The 21228-nt window shown below is 37.9% G+C and overlaps 2 protein-coding genes across 4 annotated transcripts; one reads left to right on the top strand and one right to left on the bottom strand.

Moving 5' to 3' along the window:
• Positions 1-5391: 5391 nt before the first annotated feature.
• LOC118562672 (macrophage mannose receptor 1-like) lies at positions 5392-15383 on the bottom strand. Of its 3 annotated transcripts, none has more exons than XR_004930736.1 (7): positions 15297-15380; positions 10751-10824; positions 8053-8088; positions 7549-7920; positions 6614-6830; positions 6306-6403; positions 5392-6201 (listed from the first exon to the last, which is right to left on the bottom strand). XR_004930736.1 is itself a non-coding variant. In XM_036135362.1 (7 exons), the coding sequence occupies exons 3-7, from the start codon at positions 8084-8086 to the stop codon at positions 6094-6096; spliced, it is 957 nt and encodes a 318-aa protein (XP_035991255.1). In that variant the 5' UTR covers positions 8087-8088; positions 10751-10824; positions 15297-15380; the 3' UTR covers positions 5392-6093. The 3 variants fall into 3 exon arrangements, 2 of the variants coding, with proteins under 2 accessions (XP_035991255.1, XP_035991256.1); XM_036135362.1 differs by having other exon boundaries at positions 6486-6830; XM_036135363.1 differs by lacking the exon at positions 10751-10824 and having other exon boundaries at positions 6486-6830; positions 15297-15383.
• On the top strand, positions 15117-19699 carry pkdc (protein kinase-like domain containing). Its single transcript, XM_012857717.3, has 2 exons — positions 15117-15699; positions 17797-19699. The coding sequence occupies exons 1-2, from the start codon at positions 15329-15331 to the stop codon at positions 18386-18388; spliced, it is 963 nt and encodes a 320-aa protein (XP_012713171.1). The 5' UTR covers positions 15117-15328; the 3' UTR covers positions 18389-19699.
• The last annotated feature ends 1529 nt before the right edge of the window (positions 19700-21228 follow it).

Here is a 21228-nt window from a genome sequence, read left to right as displayed (position 1 = left end):
TTTTCCTTTTAAAAAACAGCAAAAGTGTGAAGAGTTACAGAAGCCTGACCCCTGTACACAGAATATTCTTCTCTTAAAGCTTTGCAAAGACTTGAATAACTGTCACAAATATCTGTAGGAAGTGCTTTAATGAAAACATGAATGCTCTTAGCTGTTGTTTTCCAAATAAGCTTTAGTTTCTCACGAGATGATGTCAAAAAAACAGCGTTCAACTTCCTGCAGGTAATCATGAATATTTGAATTGTGATTATCTGGGTCAAAATGTTCTATGTCCCAAGCAAGGGACTCAAGTTGGGAAATACGGATACCGTAATTATGAAGTGGACCTGGACCACGTGGGAAATCAAGTTGGTTATGTTCATGAACTGATGGAGGCATTTGAACTAACCTTTGATGATGTAAGGAAGACTGCTCCTGATCTAAGTGAGAGTTTTCCATGGTGTGAAATCTATTCGTATAGCACAATTCAGTACAAAGACAATTCAAAGTGCTTTACATTATTAAAATATATGAAAAAAAAAACAGAATAAAAGCAAGTTGGAATAAAATGTAGAAAAAAATTAAACAAAATAAAACATGGGAAAATGGAAAACTAGAAGCAAATATTAAAAACAGCTGGGCTACAAACTGATATTTATAATGTCTCAGTAAAACAGTTTAACTAGAACAGTCAAAGGCAATCCTAAACAAATTTGTTTTTAATCTTGATTTAAAAGAACTCAGGCTTTCAGCACTTTTACAGTTTTCTGGGAGTTTGTTCCAGATAAGTGGAGCTTAGGAACTAAATGCTGCTTCTCTGTGTTTGGCTCTGGTTCTGGTTCTGCAGAGCAGGCTGGAGCCAAAAGACCTTTAGTGGTCTGGAGGGTTGATGCATTGATAACAAGTCTGTGATGTATTTAGGTGCCATTCAGGGATTTATAGACTAACAGAAGGATTTTAAAGTCTATTCTCTGAGATACACGGAGCCAGTGGAAGAACTTTAGAACTGGGGTGATATGCTCTACTTCCTAGTGTAGACTTCTGTAGTAATACAAAATACTCTTGAACCTGAAACTATATTTTACCATATTTAATCTGAAAGGCAGAGGGATGTTTTCAGCTTCAGTACTGGGCTCTCATACACAACAACACAACGGGCAGATTTCCGGAAGCCAGAGAGCCCCGTTCATTACTCATACCGACCACTTGTGTACACCTATTCAGTGGCGTGCACTGATATCAGTGTTCCGGTCATCACATTGGTGGAGAAGATCATACTGTAAAGCAGACGTGTCCTAGTTGACACGTCTTCCCCTAATCAGTCAATCTGTCCAGTCTAAGTATGTCAGACTCTGTGCCTCCAGAGTCCGTTGTCTATATGTAATTTCCATGGTAACCGGCTTTGCAGTCCAGTCTCTGTAATCTCATAAACCCTAACACATTCAGGACAAAAACACACATGCAGGCCTGTTTTATCCTTATTCATTTTTACACAGATCTGTGATGTTTAATTTTTTATACTTTTCGACTAAGAGTCAATGCCGAAATATATATTTTTTTTAATATCTTAAGCGCATCACTTACTTCAAGAAGGGGGTGGGGGGATTTTCTTCCAGACTGTCGGTCTTTATTCAACTCACAAGTAGTTATGCTTCGGCTCCGGAAGGATCCATTTCTTTATCTTGCAGATACTTAGACCCGTGTTCCTTTTTTTTTTAACAGTTTAATGTCGGTTTCCACAGTTGATTCAATAGTTTACCCCACTGAGGCTATGAGAAAGTGTTCAGCCAAAACGCGTCCCCTGCATAACGCTGCGCCTCTTTTTTTGCCTCTATGTCACATAATCATCACAGTTCCTTATTTTACTTTTGTGTCTGTTTTCACCCTTTATACACTTTCATATTACTGCTTTACACTGGCTATTTTCTTTTAACATTGTTTATTTATTATGTCTACTAATCAGATTGGTGGCTGTTAAGCTTCTTTATGAAAAAACTAGGGAGCCATCTGAACCCCCCATTTAACCTGGCTGGGAGCTTTTTGAACATTTTAAGAATGTTCAAGAACTTTAAACTAAAGCCAATGTGGTGCCCGCTTGTCAGACAGGCAGCTTTAATATTATATACAGATGAATATCCATATTTGTCTGTATATTATGAGGGGACTCTAAACCCACATTCTCAAGTCTACAGTATTTTTTAAGGGACTGGCGCCGCCCCTCAGGTGGCGTGTGGCTACCATTGTAGCCACATGCCACCTTTTACCAAAGGTTTGCAAACTATCCTGAAACATTCTTAAAAGTTACAAAAATTCTGCTCACGTAAGATCTGAAATCACCCCCCCTAGAGATTTAAAAACGGAAATCTCAACCTATGTTCTTTACAGCTACCACTGTGATGTCATCTCCATCTGTGGACCCTCGCCAAAAAAATATGTGATGGATTGAAATGTGCTCATCATAAGTCAGAGGTATATTTACTGTTTCTGGTTAAATCTGCACATTTTATTCATTACAGACTTAAATGTTATTCTTTATATATACAATGTTTCTTACCAGCAGTTTAGGTCACAAAATGCAGTTCAAAGTCTTCAGCTGATCCAAAATGCTGCCGCAAGAGTTCTGATGAAAATCAACAAGAGGGATCATATTTCTCCAATTTTAGCTTCCCTTCATTGACTTTCTGTTAAATCAAGAATACAATTTAAAATTCTTCTTCTAACGTATAAACACGTTAATAATTAAGCTCCATCATATATCAGAGCTCTGATTACCCCGTATGTTCCTAACAGAGCACTTTGCTCTCAGACTGCAGGTCTGCTGGTGGTTCCTAGAGGCAGCCAGTCTCTATCATATATGATATATATGTCTCTCTCATATATAAATATGAAAGAGACAGAGAAACAGAGAGATAAATATATATATGTGTTATAAATATAAAAATCTAAAAAAAATTGTTAAATCTAAACATTGTGGTCTTCATTACTTCATAAAACCGTGTGAACCTTTTTTTAAAACCTTTTATCTGGTATAGACACAGATTAGCAACAGACTTTTTGGGGGAGTATTAAAGAGATAAAATTGCTAATATGAGAAAAAATCAGGAGAATAAAGTAAAAAAAAAAAAAAAAGTGCTAATATTATGAGAAAAACGTCATATTATGACAATTATGGGAGAACATTTCCAGAATAGTCACAGTTTGCTGAACTATCTTAGTTCTGGAGTAATAGGGCCAGGTTAGATTTTTATAATTATTTTTATTCTTTACAAGAATAAAGTCAGGAGAATGAAGCCAAATGGATAGGAAAATAAACTTGTAATATTACAACAATAAAAATATTATGAATATAAAGTATATTCTGAGATTAAAGTCCCTCTGATACTGTTTAAGTGACTAACGGCAGATTTGCCACATTCAACATGGCGGACACTCTGACACATCCGCAGCATAGGCAGACCCAGCCCAATGAGGCGTCTACGTGTATAATGTCTATGGTCCAACTCACAGCCATGTCAGCTTGTATGGATGAGCAAAGCCTGCTTAGGATTGGTTGATTACCCCAAGTTGTCTTCCACGTCACCATTACACTGAGAGCTTGGCTTCAGGGATAACTGTCCATGTGTTTGCATGCCAGACGTCCTTGGGTTCGTTTCCCTGGTAGCTGTCTTATGCAGCCCCTGCTTCTGTCATCTCATAATCCGTAACAATGTAATTCTAGACCTGTTTAAGGTTTCATTCAATACAATGATGCAGTGGTTCTCCCACTACTTACAAAAAAAACCAAGTTTTCCATCATACGGTTAACGTGTTTTAAAACTGGAATTGGACTTTTCCCTATTGTGTCTTATTTGAAAAATAAAAATCCCTGCATGCATGTTTGAATTAAAATCCTTCATGTTAATAGCTGGAAAGAAACTGGAAGATTCACTTAAGTTAGAAGAGAGAAAGACAGAGGGTTCTCACAGTCCCCCTTCCTCAAAACCCAACATGGCTGCAGTATGTTTAAAACAATTTGATAGCAGCAGAAATAAGCAGTTTATTTGCATTCAGAGAAGAGTGTATCTTGTTAAGTCTTTGCCATGCATAAATAAATGTAAAACCTTAACTTTTGTACATGTTCCTTTCCCATTTAATGCATAATGGAGGGGGATACTTAGAGACTTAGACTTTATTGTCATTCAGCTGGTACTGCACAATGTACAATTGAACAAAATTAATTGCAAGGTTCTGAGTAAAAACAGAAGACACAAAAGAAACTTCATAAACCGAAGTATTATGAAGTTTCATTACAGTAAGAGATTATGAGATAACAGACTGGATTGCAAAATTGGTTGCCATGGAAATTACAGATAAACCGACTCTGAAGGCAAAGTTTCTGACATACGGACAGAATGACTGTTATCAGTGATATGTGTCAGCAAGGACGTCTGCATTACTGCATGATCTTCTCCACCAATGTAATGAACAGAACACTGATATCATACTGTGCCCGCCCCTGAATGGGTGTACACATGCTTGATATTTAATGCCTGTTTGTGAGAACAAACGGGGTTCTCAGGTACTGGTTGCGTTGTGTTATTATGAGAACCCAGTACTGAATCTGTAAACATTCCTCTGTCTTTTAGATTGAATATGGTAAAATATAGTTACGGTTCTTTTTATTACTACAGAAGTCTACAATAGAGACACCATATTACCAGATAAAAGAACCAGGGGAGGCCGAGAACAGGTCTATAGTATAACATTACGAATATATTGTGTGATTTAACAGCTGGGCAACTTGGAGGTTGATCTGGATCCAACTCCCGGCTTTAGAGGTACTGGCATTTGCTCCTGTTTCACTTTTTGGGGAAGTTCTTGATAAACTCTTCATCCCAAAGTTTTCTCAGGTCAGACTACCAATAAATGGTGTCAAGACAGCACCAGTGGAACTTGTACCAACGTTTGAGAACAATTATGGTACTAAATCCTGTGGACCAGAACATTATAGTAATGACTGTGTTGTGCTATTACAAACTGTAATAAAGTTATTTAATGTTTAATAAAGAACACTTGTCTGATGAATATCAGCCCAAACAGCTGATATTAAATGGTAAATGGACCGAGCTTATATAGTGCTTTTCCAGTCATGCTGACCACCCAAAGCACTGAACACTATAGCCACATCAACATGTGTTAAGGGAATCAAACCCACAACGTTCTGATTACCAGACAACTACTCAGCCCATCAAGCCACAGTTGCCCTCATATTAGGACAATGGTTGAAAGGAATGAGTCGAGCACTAACGTTCTTTTAACAGCAATCTCTGCACACATATAGAATAAAGGAGTGAAAACCTCTCTTCAAGTTCAAGAATTTATTAACAGAAATAAAATGAACATCCAGAGAACATCACTAAAGAATGCTGTTTATCTGAATTAACACTATATTTCAATCAACAAATCCTCTCTACTAGGCTAGTGAAACGTAATTCAAACTATGAAGCTAAATTAAGGTAAAAAGAAGCTAAGGAACTATGTACACACAAAAGAAACAAAATGGACAAAATAAAATGGTTGATCACCGTCATCTGAATGATTCAGAGAATCCTGCTTCAAAACATTATTTGGTAAAATACCATTTTAAAGAATGATTTGCTCAGTTATCCTGTAAGCTCCTGTAAAGGAACCGGAGCTTACAACTACATGAGCTTACAGGGTAGATGCAGCACCTGTGTGCCTGCAACAGTGTCATGTTTCATGTTGTTTCCAACTCAGTCTGATTTTATTCCTCGTGGCTTGATTGCACAACAACTGAGAGTCATTTTAGTCTCATGGGTGCAAATATTTACTTATACCTATATGTACATAGGAAGCTCTAAATTCAATGAAAGGTAAGGTTCTCAGGACATACTGGCAGACTGTTTGCGGGGATTCCTGCTAAAAATGAGCCTTGTAAAATTTAATAAGCACACTGCACACAGAGTTATTGAAGATTTGTCACATTACATCCTAAACGTGGTATTCCAAGTCAAAAACAAAGCTTCATCTAAAACAGTTACGTTTTTTTAGCACACATCTTAGTGGGATTTTACATCATCAAGACAGATTCTGAGCAATTCCCCTGTGGTCTTCTTATGGATTGTGTTCCTCAGCATCCACAATGAAAACTCTTCCATCAGAGTGTTTTTTCCACTGAAGACCAATGACACCATTTACATTTTCACTCAGCTTTTGTTTCATCTGGTATAGAAAAAGCACCAATTTGTTTTAACCAATGTATACATATATTTTATGCTGATTGAAACAATACCTACACTTAACTTATAAACATTTGAAAGACTTACTTGTTCCAAGATGCTGTTTTGCACAGCAGGGTCATTTAGATCCAAAAGTGAGTCCTGCTGTCTGATCCTCAGTTTTATGACCTGCAGTTTGGTTTCTCCTAACAGGTAAAATAACAGCAATTTAAAATGCTTTTTCATTTTAATTTAATTAATTTGCATTGGTTAATTATTTTTACTTACTGCATTTGCAAAGGAAAGGATGCACTTCTGTGCATTTCCTGTCTCCCCATTTACCAGAATCAGTCTTTAACAAAGCAACACAATATTCTTTATTTACGGCATTTACGCCCTGGGATTCCCTCCAGTACCTTAGCGAGGAGTCAGTCAGGTCTGACCACTCCCAGGGATCTCTGAAGAGACCAACATATACTTTATTTCCATTGGCAAGATCCTGGACTGTCTGGTATTCTGTATCATTCCTCAGACTGACGAGGTCCGTGTAGCTTTTTCTGCAGAAATCTCGAGCAGCGGTCCAAGTCATTGGCTGTTGACCAAGGATGTACTGAGCTTCTCCTTGTTTTGTTTCTGAAAGGGGAAATTGTACAATTTTCATGATTCTTACAACGAAAACAATAGTATTCACCAGGTAGGCAGTGATGTCAGTGTTTTTGTTTGTCTTTGAATATTTAATCATCCACACAGATATGCCATGAACTGCTTTAGGTATGTGTTAGTTTGCTTGTGGACAAGAGGTGCAAATTCAGCAGAAGAGTTGTGTCTGTTCGTCCATCTTTCCATTCAGTCATTTTTAAATGGTCATGTTAGATTGGGTCACAGGATTAATGGTCAGGAAAAAAACTCAGACATCTCTCTGCCAAACTACACATTCTGGGGGACACTGATGGTTGCTCCAGCCCAAAGAGACCTATGGAAACCACGTCTACAGATACCGCCAGGATTAATAGATTTTCCGGGAGAATACACACACACACACACACACACACACACACACACACACACACACACACACACACACACACACACACATATATATATATATATATATATATATAGATAGATAGATAGATATATAGATAGATAGATAGATAGATAGATAGATAGATAGATAGATAGATAGATAGATAAGTGTGTGTGTTTGTTTGTGTGTGTTGGGGATAATTTCTACTCGGAGATTCAAGTTATTAATTACGAATTTTAATTAACATTTCCAAAGTCATAATTATAAAAACAAATACACAACAAATACATGTTTTAAGGACCAAAATCAAAAAGTATTACTTACTGTCAAAGCAGACTGGTAACCTTGTGTAAGTACAGGAGATTGTAGAAAGTTTTCCATCACTGAAATCACCACAGTTATTGGCATCTATTGAGCCCCATTTTAGGTTATTTTTTTCTCCATCCTTGTAGAAATCTTTGCCTGTCAGAGACCAGTGCCACACTAACTTGCTTCCTTTTCGCAGCCCAATCCACACCGCATCACTGTAATTATCTGCAACAGTTTTCAGAACCCTATCCATCTCATCCATGTCTTCCATGGTGGCCAGGTCAATGCATGTTTCTCTGCAGTAGCTCTGGGCCTCGCTCCAGGTTTTTGGAGTGTGAAATAAGACGTACTGGTGCTGATGCACACAGAGACAAAGAGAACATAGTCCTGTGGAAGAGAAGTTAGAAGTGTACAGATAAACATTAGCTGACATTTTGGTGGGATTGTTTCTATTAGAAAAATGTGCTTCAGAGAAAATTACATTTGACACAGACAGTTAAGACATGAAGAAACACTTACCTGTGAGTATCATTAGCTTTTTGAAATCTTCCATGGCTGTTATGAAGTTAATGGGAGAAGAATAAACTGAGATTAACTTTTATATACGGAAAAACTTTACATAATTCCTTACCGGTGGCTTATAAAAGAGGTGGAGAGATACAAATGCAAATGTAATGAGTTGTTTGTGGTTTCACTTCATTAGGCATCATTTATTGTCTTAGTGTTTGATTAATTTAAATACATTAACAAAATGCAATTTGTATTGTATTCAGCTGACTGCATACGAAAACAAAATAAAGATCAAAAACAAAAATCATGAAGAAATTAGAAATCACTTTGAAATAATGTATTTTCTGGTATAGTGAAAGAAGATGATTAATAAAGTGAATAACAACAAATGTAGTGATAAGCCACTTAAATATATTAAAGTTTACTTTAAATTTTTTAAGTAAAACATAAAGGTATAAATCAGTCATAAGCACAAATCTACTGAATCCTTTAGCTCTAATTACAAAGTTAAAAAAGAGAAACATTTTACATTTTCAAAATATATATTATCAGAATCATATTATGTAATGATTGTATTGACTCTTATCAATATTAACCCATTATAAAATTACAGTTAAATATTTTAATGAAGAAAAGAAACTAAATTAAACATGAAATTTAACTAAAAGGGAACCCAGCACACAACTGAGAATAAACCTTCAGAACATCTTCAAGTGATGAAGATCAAACTTCATCAAAAACATCAAACTCTCTCTCTGACATTTAAACATGTCGTTTTCATGTACTATTGGGGGATTTAATGACCTCTCGTAACATTAAGCAACATTTTGAGATGAAATGAATAAATTTTTTCAACAGATCCACCATCGGCTTTGAACTCCTTGAACTACCACAATAAAACTGATAAGAAAGGCTCATTACTTTGGTCTAAAATAAGACCTCTCTCTCAGAACTGAACCTCACCAGGTGTAATTCCAACAATCTACTGATACTGTGGACAGAGAATGTCCCTAAAAACAGCTGTTGTTGAGCAGGGAAGGTCACCGTCAGCCTGGCTGTCATTGAACCTCCTTTCACTGGTTTTTGAATTTCTCAGTGGGTTCCTTAGAAGGACTTCTGGAACGGATTGTTACTGTGCAAAAGTAATCTTGATGGATATGCTGGGTTATGGTGTCTACAGTAGATGGCACAAAGGAAAAAAAACTTTCTGAAACAACGTGGAACAAAGATAAAAAAAAAAACAACATAAAATAATGCTACTTAATTTGCAGGCTAATCACCCCCAAAATGTAGAACTAGCTCAGGAAAAAATATCTGATGCTCCTTTGTGAGTCAGTCCATCACTGTCCTACTCTTCATCAGACTCAGCATCGAGCCCAGACTCAGAAGAGAAGAAACAGGGGAATTTACATCCTTTAAATAGATTATACTTATTTCCTAAACCCTTTTTCATGTTGTCAGAGAGGAGAGCCTTCCAAAACCAATCACTGACTTGTAGCAGTCTGTTCTAGGTCTGCTTGGAAGAAGCAGTTCAGTTTCAGTCTAAAGGTTGTAATTGATCACAAATCAGTAATGAATCATTTCAAAAACCTGACTGAGAACCAGTAGAATAAGATTCACTGTAAATAGTATTATTTGACATCAAACTATATAAAACGTAAACGTTATAAACTTTTCCACATCAACTGTAAAATAAATAATTATTTTAACTAAAGCTAATCAAGGCTACTTTTACCAAGGCTGTTTCAATAGTCATGGTGGAAGTTTAAATTATTTGTTTCTCTGTGGGCCGTATGTAAAAGTCAGAGCTTTTAGCTCCTCTAAGCCTAAACATCATCTTTGTTCCAAAAACAAGTAAAAAACTTTATGATGATAAAAATTATCAAGATACCTTTTAAGATTTAGAAAGAGTCTTACCTTATATTTTCTGAGACCTGTATTCAAGAATAACACTGGCTTCAGAAATTTAGCTTCTGAATGAATCTTTTGTTACTTTAGCTGTACAAAGGCTGTTCCAAGTTTCCACTAAGTAGTGTGTGGTTGATGCTCTGTGACACTCACGTCTTAAATGATTAGTCTTCCTCTTTATGTAAAGCAGGATGAAAATTACTGGTAGAACTGGGTATTTACATTTACTTTAAAACATACATCACTTTTCCTCTCTGACACTAAATTAGACTAAACATTTTCAGCTCTTGTAATGTTTCAGTCCGTTTGTTTTTGCTTTTATGACTGCTCACTTTTTAGTCAGCAACCAGTTATTGTCTGTTAGCATCTTTGCTGTCACTCAGCTGTGCTCTGCTCTATTTCAGTTACCTGCAGCCACAGAGACCTCACTAAATTATAAATAGCAATGCTCACAAATATCCTGGTGTTTTACCCTTTAGAGTCGAGCGTACCGGTTGCCTATGTTTCTTGTGACAAATTCCAACATTTACCACTCTTCCTGCCAGTGGGAGGAATGGTGGAGTGGATAGTAGCAAATTTGATGTTTCCTCTCCAGCAGGCCCCCACTGCACACAGCTCAGTGCAGCACAGAGTGGCTGTGACACTGCTTGGAGCAGTTTTATGTGAAGACTTCTTTCCACTGAGCAGATAAAAGTGACACTGTGCATGCAATCCTAAAATCTGAGCTCTGCAAGTTTCTGTCTGTGCAAAGTTCGACTCGTACTCATTTTGGCAGCATGTCATTGCCAGTTCTACTTACTTCTCAAAACCCCAGTCGGTCATGGAAGTTTTCCTCTCCACCGTCGCTACTTGCATGCTCGGTATGAGGGATTGCTGCAAAGTCAAGAACACAATGAAAGCGACTGTCCACTGTGGCTCTACGCTCTCTCAGTAGAAGTGAATGTTGCAAGTCAGTGACTCGACGCAATCTGCTGACTTTCTTTAGAGAGAAAACCTTTTAACAAATCTGACTGGACGATATGAATGAACTGACTTTTTAAAGTGACTTGAGGTGACATGTGTCTCTAAAATGGGGCTGCACAGTGGCACAGTGCCTTGCAGCATGAAGGTCCTGGGTCTAGTCCACCCTGGGTCTCTCTGCATGGAGTTTGCATGTTCTTCTTGTGCATGTATGGGTTCTATTCGGGTACTCTGGCTTCCTCCCACAGTCCAAAAACATGACTGTTAGATTCATTTGGTTCTCTAAATTCTCCTTAGGTGTGAGTGTGTGCGAGAATGGTTGTTTGTCTTTGTGTTGCCCTGCGATAGACTGGCGACCTGTCCAGGGTGTACTCTGCCTCTCGCCCATTGACAGCTAGAGATAGGCACCAGCACCCTTGGCGACCCCAGCAGGGATAAGCGTGTCGGAAAATGGATGGATGGATTCTTTTCAAATATGCTTAAATAAAGAAACTATTTTTGTAGATTTTCTACTTCTTAATCTCTGTGGGGTTATATTTTTTCTTCAATTTGAGATGCGCCCATCTCTGTCTGCGCTTCAACATAGACTGTCCCTGCACAGTGATCCGTGCCCACACAGTACATTGAATCAGAGGGAAGAGACATGAATGAGGAACTCAGAGAACTGTTTACAGCTGTGAGTACCATCCCCATATCAAGTGCAGAATGTGAACGTGGCTTTTCACAGATGAATCTCATTTGCACCCCAAATTGAGCATCTCTACACACTACCACCATCTCATCTCTGACCTGCTCTTTTTCAATATTGTTGGATCTCCTTTGACCAAACTTTAAATCCGATCCCTTATGTGAGCTCATCGGTGGCTGAAGGACACAGGAGAGCTACGGAGACACTGAGCGAGGTGCGGAGCAGGGAGGAAGATGTGGAGGCGCACCTGGTTGTTTTGTGGTTTATACTAAACAACTACAAGGTAAGGAATCATCTTACACTTAATACACTTGTAAATATATATTTCTAAATCACAAAGCGGTTCGAAGTAATGTATAATTTGAATTGACTTGGTATGTTGACGTTTGTGCAACTACACTGGTGAGTTGTTAAATTCAAAGATTCTTTATTGTCACCGGGTCTTACCATGGTGAAATGTCTTTTCGGCCACTCTGGCTAAGAGTACACATAACAGACAAACAGGCAATGAACAAAGGTTACAGTGTTTTTTGTTTTTTTCACATTATAGGATGCAAAAGATTAAAAAAATAAAAAAAAGATGAAAATTCAAAAGTTTTTCTCAGAGTCCGAGGTCTTTGGTATCAGTCCCTTTGCGAGCGTTAGAGCCATTTTACATGAACTAGTTGTCCTTCACGAGTCACAGATAACAGATAATGAGGTAATAAGGTTCATTCTGGTATCCATAATGGTCACAGTAAACCCTGGTCTCACTCTGCTATTTGCATTCCAGGATCGTTTGATTTACAAATTAAATAATAATGAAAAGTACCTTGTCTGTGTATTATGGTTGCGCATTAAAAAGTAATTATCTCTGATTTGGCTATAAGTCATGCAATTCTTTTTGCTATCAATGGGATTTTTCTAAGCACAAGACCGGCAAAGGGAGCTCTGATAACCAAACAGTGTCTGACACAGACACTTAAATGTGAGTTTACATAGGGTGGCTTTTACGGCCACTTGTAAATTCACTTCTTACAATAAATTACTGCATTAGTTTCTCTTGTCCTTCAATGACTTTGTGTTTTACTTCCTTTTTATGCAAATATTTACAAAACAAGAAGAGTCAGTGTCTGGTGTCATATCTAGCTCAGAATTAAATAACATGCTGTTGCTCATGGTATTTATCCTATCAGAAAACTATGTGTGTCTGCAGAGGATTTTGGTTCTTATTCAAGAAAAAATGTATTGTGATTTTCAAATCTTTCGGATGATTAAACACCTTTAAAAAGAAAATATCAAAATTAATTGCATGGTTATGAGTATTTACCATGTTAATGCTTGATCCCTATCGCCCCTTGAATCCTGGAGATAGGCACCAGCACCCCCCGCGACCCTATGAGGGATAAGTGAGTCGGAAAATGGATGGATGCTTGATCCCAAAGTTTTCTCATGGAACCATTAAATGGTGTCAAGACAGCGCCAATGGAACTTGTACCAAAGTTTGAGAACAATTATGGTACTAAACCCTGTGGATTTCCAGAACATTATAGTAATGACTGTGTTGTGCAATAACATGCTGTTTAGGTTATTTAATGTTTAATAAATAACTCTCGGTCTGTTGGGTATTATCTGATGAATATCATCCCAAACAGCTGATATTAGGACAATAGTCTAGTTCAAGCACTGCCGTTCTATTAACAGCAAACTCTGCACACATATAGAATAAAGGAGTGGCAACTTCTCTTCAAGTTCAAGAATTTATTAACAGAAATAAAATAAACATCCAGAGAACATCACTATAGAATGCTGTTTATCTGAATTAACACTATATTTCAATCAACAAATCCTCTCTACTAGGCTAGTGAAACGTAATTCAAACTATGAAGCTAAATTAAGGTAGAAAGAAGCTAAGGAACTATGTACACACAAAAGAAACAAAATGGACAAATTAAAATGGTTGATCACCGTCATCTGAATGATTCAGTGAATCCTGCTGCAAAACATTATTTGATAAAATAACATTTTAAAGAATGATTTGCTCAGTAAAGTCCGTAACTTTAGGGCGCCTGATTTTTATTAATGAAATTATTCCTCTGGGAAGTTAGGTATCGCTGTAGTGATAGGTCGCTAAATGGGTTAATCCTAATTAACATTAATGTTCCATATTAATGGAGTAATAATGCTCATAGCACTATTGAATGATGGCAGAGCGAAACAGAAAAAAAACCCTTTATGTTTAATACATGTATACTTCCATGTCTGGTCGGACAAAAATGAGCTGGAGCTAACTGGACCATGCATGGATCATGCATAAAGACGCAGCGTGAACCCCAAGTGTTGCAGCTGGATCTAAAGATGATAAAGGAAAAGTAGGTATAGGAGTATATATTCCAATGATGAATGTAAGCATCGGTAGGAGACTACCTGATCAGATGTCAGTATATACAGCAGAAATGATGGCAATAATTATAGGATTACAATGGATAGAGGAAGTAAAACCTGATAGAGTAGTTTGTTGTGTTGATTCTTTGGCAGCACTTTACATTATACAAAATATGAAATCAGAAAGAGAAGATTTATTATTAGAAATACATCAAAGTTTGTTCAGAATACAAAAAATGTATATAAATATAAAGTTTTGTTGGGTTCCAGCCCATGTAGGAATAAATGGAAATGAAAAAGCAGACCAAATAGCTAAAAAATCAATTAGAACAAATAATATTATAAATATACCGTATGGGAAAGGAGAAGCTAAGGCAATAATTAAAAAAGAAATTAAGGAAAAATGGCAGGATAGATGGAAAATGGATAAAAGTGGAAGAAATTATTATATGATACAGAAATCTATTAATGCCAAAGGTATGACAAGGAAAAATCGAAGAGAGGAGACTATGTTAACTAGATTAAAATTTGATCATACTGGGTTAAATAAAACATTATTTTTATTAAAGAAAAGTGAAACAGATGAATGTATAGAATGTAAAGTAATAGAAAATGTAGAACATATTTTATTATATTGTAGGAAACATGATAAAGAAAGAATAAGATTAAAACAAAAGACAAGACAAATTGGAAGGGAATGGAATTTAAAAGGATTAATAGGAACAACAGGAGAGGGGATAAAGGAAATGCAGAAAACTGTTATTAAATATCTTAAGAATACAGGATTATATTATAAGATTTAAAGGTATATGTATATATGGATGTATGTATATTTTGTATGTATATATGTATAGGTATAGATAGATAAATATATAGATATATATGGATATATAGAGATATAGATATATAGAAATATGGATATGGAAATATGGATAGAGATATATAGGTATATAGAAATATGGATATAGAGATATAGATGTGTAGAAATATGGATATAAATGTATATAAATATAGAAATATGGATATAGATATAAATAATCATCACATTGATATGGCCCATGCTACATACTCCGGTACAGTAGGTGGCGGTATGCACCTAAAAGTTAAGGTTGCAATCTGCCATTAAACAAAAAGAAGAAGAAGAAGAAGAAGCCGGCCAACAGGAAGCAAACAGTCCGTCCTGCTTTCTAGCATTTAGCTTCCTTTAATGTCCTTCATCTGTTTTGTTTTTTCGTGTTTACAATAGCCGCTTTAATTGTTTCGCGGTTTTGCGATGCTATGATTTATATGTTCAATCAGATCAAAACAAATGTAAACACGCTGTGATTCTTACCCCCGTGGTCCACGCCGGACGTGTCCGCGCAAATGAAGCAGGAGTACCGGGACCTCGTCCTGCACACATGCGGCGCTTCGTCCCTGCGCGTCGGCGCTAAGATCCAGACTCTGTGGAGCGGCTACGGCGAGATCGTGCGGCTGCACCTTGAGGGCTGTGGGCGGCCCTCCGTGGTGGTCAAACACGTCCAGTTCCCCCAGGAGGCAGAACACCCCGGCGGCTGGAACACGGACCGCTCCCACGCCCGTAAAGTGAGGTCCTACCAGGTGGAGACCCACTGGTACCAGAACTACGCCGCCGACCGGAGCTGTCGCATCCCCGCCTGCCTCGCCGCCCGGTCCTACGGCGACGAGATGCTGATGGTGCTGGAAGACCTGGATGTGGCGGGCTATGACCAGAGGAGGTGGCACAAATTGTTAAAAATTGAATCTGCAGCAGATCAAGTGTGCTGTTATTCACCATTATCTGTTCTGAAATTTTAATCATGTAATCTATGGAAAAACTGCATCAGGGCTCTGTTGTTTTCATCTCACTTATTCCTTCCTTCTCTGCCTCTCAGGGCTCAGTCCCCTGTTGTCACACCTGTCAAATATTTTTTAACCATTAATTAACAACTCCAGCTCACTAACAACGCACTTTACACTCTAAAATTAAGAAACTGAAATTTTATCAAGTGGTGTTTGAGCTGGGCAAGTGTCACATACTGTTTTATAATTTTTATAAAACTATATCAAATATAGTTTTATAAAAAAAACTATGTAAATGCTTAAAATAGCATTTATATATAGTTTTTATCATAATTTTTACATCTTATTTACAGCAGAACGTTTATCAAACTTGGGAAATGAGGGTCAGAATGACAGGTGTTTTTTTTTTTTCCTTCCTAATATTTTATAACCATTAATTAACAACTCCAGCACGCTAACAACGCACTTTACACTCTAAAATTAGGAAACTAGAATTGTATTAAGTAGGGCTGCACAATTATTCACACTTGCAAATAGGGCTGTGCATAAAAATCGATACAAAGAATAATATCAATGTTTTTAAAAATGATTTAATATCTATACTCTGGCTTTCAATATCGATATATATCCCAACCCCTAGGGGGCGTTATTACAGCGCACCATTACTGTTCACAGCGAGAAAGTGCAAGTGAGACGAATTTGCAGAACGGCAGACAGGATTTTAGAAGCGCCTTCATTTGGGCACATTTTTGGTTTCTGTGATACAATAAATGCATTGAACCAAATTTATTTTCCTGTTAATATATCAGTGTTCAATAAATTGAACAAAAATATAATATTTGGCTGGATTGTTGATTTGAGCATTCATTTGAATGCAATAAATATTGATATTGGAGTCAAATCAAGCTGAACCATATCGAGAATTGTATTGTATCATGAGCTATGTGTCGAGAATCGTATCGAATCGGCTCATCCAAGATGATACCCAGCCTTACTTGCAATATAATCGCAATTTTAAAAACGCAAGTTCCAAATCGCAAAGGTTTGCAATTTTTGGCTATGTAACAATTATTGAATCAGACGCCTCCTTTAGGTGTCAGTAACATGTTTAAATTGGGTTTGCCTCCACATGGAAGGGAAGACAGTTGCAGCAGTGAGATAATCTAATTTTTTTTACTTGTTTTACAGTTTATATAATCATACATAGCATTAAGTACAGGTCAATCAGTTTAATACATAGACTTGCTTGTTGGTTGCACTTTGCACTTTGTGTTCAACAAAGATTGATGCCCAAATCAATTAAAAGCTGTTCTCTTGAATAATATTCTGATGAATAAAAACATTAAAAGTTATTGTTTTAAATAGTCCTTGTTTACAAACATCTTTATCTTGAGGCCATTTTTGTTGCTTGTGGTTAATGTGAAGAAAAGTCAAAATTAAATCGCAATTTTGGTCGTAATATATCATAGGCAGAACGCAATAATTTCTGCTCCGAGTTGAGACGCAGCGGGTCTTTTAGCGCCTAATCTGCACAGCGATGAAACAGATTGATTTGTTGTTTGTATATGTTTAAAAAGGCATTATAAATTAAACTGAAAATAAATAATCGCATTAAATATCAATCGCAATATTAAGATAAAAAAAATCGCTATTAGATTCTTTTGCAAAATCGTTCAGCCCTACTATTAGGTGGTATATGAGCTGTAACTGTGTCACATACTGTTTTATACATTTCATAAAACAGTATGTAAATGCTTAAAATATAATTTATCATTATTGTTACTTTTTATTTACAGTAAAACATTTATCAAACTTGGCAAACGAGGGTCAGAGTGACCGGTTCTCGAGTACCAGCATCGTCCTTCGTGGTGTATTAAAAAAAAATAGGATTTGATCACTTTCAAAAAACATTTGTTAAAAAAGGATACAATGCAGAGCTAGTTATAGATGATGCATTTCATTTTCCAAATCTCAGACACCATGGCTGAAGGAAGGCGGTTATTAATAACAGATGTTAATGTTTTCATTTACAGGACCAGCGTTGAGGTGGAAGAGATAAAGGCGTGCCTGAGCTGGCTCGCCCACTTCCATGCTCTCTTCCTGGGTGTGGCCCCAGAGGGTCTGTGGCCCGTCGGCACCTACTGGCACTTGGAGACCCGGCCGGACGAGCTGGACGCCATGGACGACGGCGAGCTCAAAGCGGCGGCGGGCGACATCGACAGGGTCCTCAACGAGTGTCGCTTCAAAACCATCGTTCACGGAGACGCCAAGCTGGCCAACTTCTGCTTCTCCGGGAGCGGACCGGACGTGGCTGCCGTGGACTTCCAGTACGTCGGCGGTGGCTGTGGGATGAAAGACGTTGTGTATTTTCTCGGTAGCTGCATGGATGAGAAGGAGTGCGAGAGACGGGTGCCAGGGTTGCTGGACCACTATTTCACCGAGCTGGAGGCATTTGTTAAAAAGGACGTGGACTTTAATGCTCTTGAGAAAGAGTGGAGGGAGATGTTTGCGTTCGCATGGACGGACTTCCACCGTTTCCTGCTGGGATGGATGCCGGGACACTGGAAAATCAATCGGTACAGTAAGCAGCTGACCAAGGAGGTTCTGCACAAACTGAAGCACTAATAACGACGACTGTCACTGGAAAACTGGGAAAAGAGACTCCCAAACAAGCACTTTACTTCACCCTGTGCTGTTTAACATGCTGTCGGTGACTTAATTGTTCAGCAAGACTATTTCGCATCAAAAATTGCTTTTACACAATTTTGAAAAAAATTGTTGTACCCGTAAGCTTAAAGCGTTTATTAAACATTTTTATTTTCAACATTCACTTTAGCGCTGTTGTCTTGCAGCAAGAAGGGCCTGGGTTTGAGTTTGCATTAATCTCGTGGAGCAATAACACTGCAGGGTTTGCCGAGGATGTGATCATTTTCAGAGAAACCCTCAGAGAGACCGCACCACAGAGCCAAAGCGTACAAATCAAATCATTTATTTCCCAACGCATGAAGCCTCATTAGGGAAAATGAATGCTGTCAGGTGTAAATGTTTCCATTTATGCGACCAGTATCAAAGATAACGAGATGCTAGTCATGAGTTTACAGACACTCATCCTGGCAGTGAAATACAATTATTAATTTGTGGCTTTTAATTACTTATTTTAACCATTCTTTGGTTGCTTTTGTCTGGCTTGTGATGTTTTGGCAATGAGCCGTTTTTCCATTTTAACTTGACCACCTCTTTATCTTTTCAAACTTTTTATGTGGCATCAAACTACAAATGTCACCAAACATTTTACTGGGCTCTGAGGGCCTGGATGCACGGCGCCTAACTACTATTGCACACCAGGCGATTCTTTGCAACATGCATGTAGCGATCCATGATATTGAGACAACTTTTTTGATATATTGTGCAGCCCTAGTGACCAAAAAATATATTGTAATTCAAAGTTGTACACCCGTTTTTTTTTTGTTTGTTTGTTTTATCATTGAAGGTTTTAAGTCAGTCCTGTTCACCTTTAAAATGATCAGTTCAATTAAATCAAAAGTCCTAAATGTATATGCTGTTCATGTCAGTGATGCTTGCATAAAAACGTCAGACTAGTGCTTGCCAGAGCCTGCCCTCCCCTCTCCTATTCCTGAGGGCCCCTCACTCATCGTTACCTTCTTCCACCTGGAGACCGAATCACGTTTGCTGATCCTGAAGTCAAAGAGGCAGCTATTAATGTTGACTGGATACTCAACAAATCTGCCACATTTAGACATTTAAACACTAATAAGGTGATCTTAACAGTGTTTGGGGGAAATTAAACATTGACAGAGGACAGCATGAACACTTTTTTTTTTTTTTTACAACCATAGGACACAGAGCACTGGCCATACCTAAGGAAAACAATTATATTATTGAGCAAGGTAATAAATGTTATCCCTTGTATTTTCACCATTCAGTCAAATTCCTTTAATTTTAAAGCTACAGTATCTTTCCTTAAAGTTCTGTTTTCTTCCATAAGTCTCTTTATCTCCATCTGCATTATATCAATAGATTGGGGTAAGATTATTCCGAGCCTTAACCGATTATCCGTGTTTGTCGTTTTCTTCATTGTCTTCCTGAGCAGCATCGCCTGGATCAAGCAGTGCTGAAGCAGCAACTTGCTCCAAAACCTTTTTTTTCCTGCAACGCTCCCTTTTGCGTGTTTGGGTTGCAGTCCGTGTGACTTGTTGCCTCATCCGTCCTGTCATTGCCCAGCTTTCTAGAAGGTAACCGGTCTTTGTTGGAGTCGTCATATAGAGCAAAATGCCGGCCTGGAAGGAAACACAATTCCCCAGTACATGCTGCTCTGATTTTATGTCACCGTTTTACCGTCAAAATAAGGTTTACTAGAAAAAAAAAAAGATAGGTCCTGTGTGACAATTGCCTTTTGTAACAAAAAACTAAATAAAAAATTAAAACTGTCTCAGACAACTCCAGTGTGGAGACACGTGCCATGTGATCCGCTGGCGATATTGGCATCACTCATGATATCTGTGTAAGACGATGGCTATACTATTCAATTCAATTTTATTTATATAGCGCCAATTCATGAAACATGTCATCTCTAGGCACTTTACAAAGTAAAATTCAATCATATTATACAGATTGGGTCAGATTATACAGATTGGTCAAAAATGTCCTATCTAAGGGAACCAGTTGATTGCTTCAAAGTCCCGACAAGCAGCATTCACTCCTGGAGAAGCGTAGAGCTACAGGGAGAGTCGTCTGCATTGTACATGGCTTTGCAGCAATCCCTCATTCTGAGCAAGCATGGAGCGACAGTGGAAAGAAAAACTCCCCATTAGCGGAAAGGAAAAACCACCAGCAGAACCGGGCTCAGTATGAACGGTCATCTGCCTCGACCGACTGGGGGTTACAGAAGACAGAGCAGAGACACAACAAGAGAGACAAACAAGCACAGAAGCACACATTGATCCAGTAATCTGATGGTAATAGCGGGTGAGCCGTCTTCCTTGGATGATGTCACAGTTAACAGCACGTCAGATCAGGTGTACCTACTATGAAGAGAAAAAGAGGGAGAGCAAAAAGTAAAAAAAAAAAAGTTATACTACTCTGGAAATGTTTTTTTTTTTCTTTCCAAGAGCGGTGAGGGCTATCATCCCATGATAGGAGACTGCTGCCCAACACGTTAAAAAAAATCACTCCACTGTTACTAGCCCATCATATGTTACAATGTTATTGCCTACCTGCACACTATCATCTCAGAATATCTAAATGCACATTTCTGTAAACGAAGCCTGAAATCATCATTGCACAATAAGCACCTTATTACCGCTATAGCCCCATTTACACTACCCTTGTTAAACCGATCCATGCCGAGACCAGTCCGAGCTTGGATCAGTTAACCAAGCCGAGCAGACCGTTTACACACCAAGCTTATCTCGGTTCCTTGGTTGCTCCTCGCCTCCTAGTGACGA

This window comes from Fundulus heteroclitus, chromosome 3 (genome assembly GCF_011125445.2).
Source record: "Fundulus heteroclitus isolate FHET01 chromosome 3, MU-UCD_Fhet_4.1, whole genome shotgun sequence".
Classification (NCBI taxonomy): Eukaryota; Metazoa; Chordata; class Actinopteri; order Cyprinodontiformes; family Fundulidae; genus Fundulus; species Fundulus heteroclitus.
This window is presented reverse-complemented; position numbering and strand designations above follow the sequence as displayed.

Coding starts and splice junctions, on each gene's coding strand:
- LOC118562672 (XM_036135363.1), bottom strand. CDS start 8,086: ATGGAAGATTTCAAAAAGCTAATGATACTCACAG. Junction 7,921..8,052: donor AAAGCTAATGATACTCACAG/GTAAGTGTTTCT, acceptor TCTCTTCCACAG/GACTATGTTCTCTTTGTCTC. Junction 6,404..6,485: donor TCCTTTCCTTTGCAAATGCA/GTAAGTAAAAAT, acceptor TTTACCTGTTAG/GAGAAACCAAACTGCAGGTC.
- pkdc (XM_012857717.3), top strand. CDS start 15,329: ATGAAGCAGGAGTACCGGGACCTCGTCCTGCACACATGCGGCGCTTCG. Junction 15,700..17,796: donor GCGGGCTATGACCAGAGGAG/GTGGCACAAATT, acceptor TTTCATTTACAG/GACCAGCGTTGAGGTGGAAG.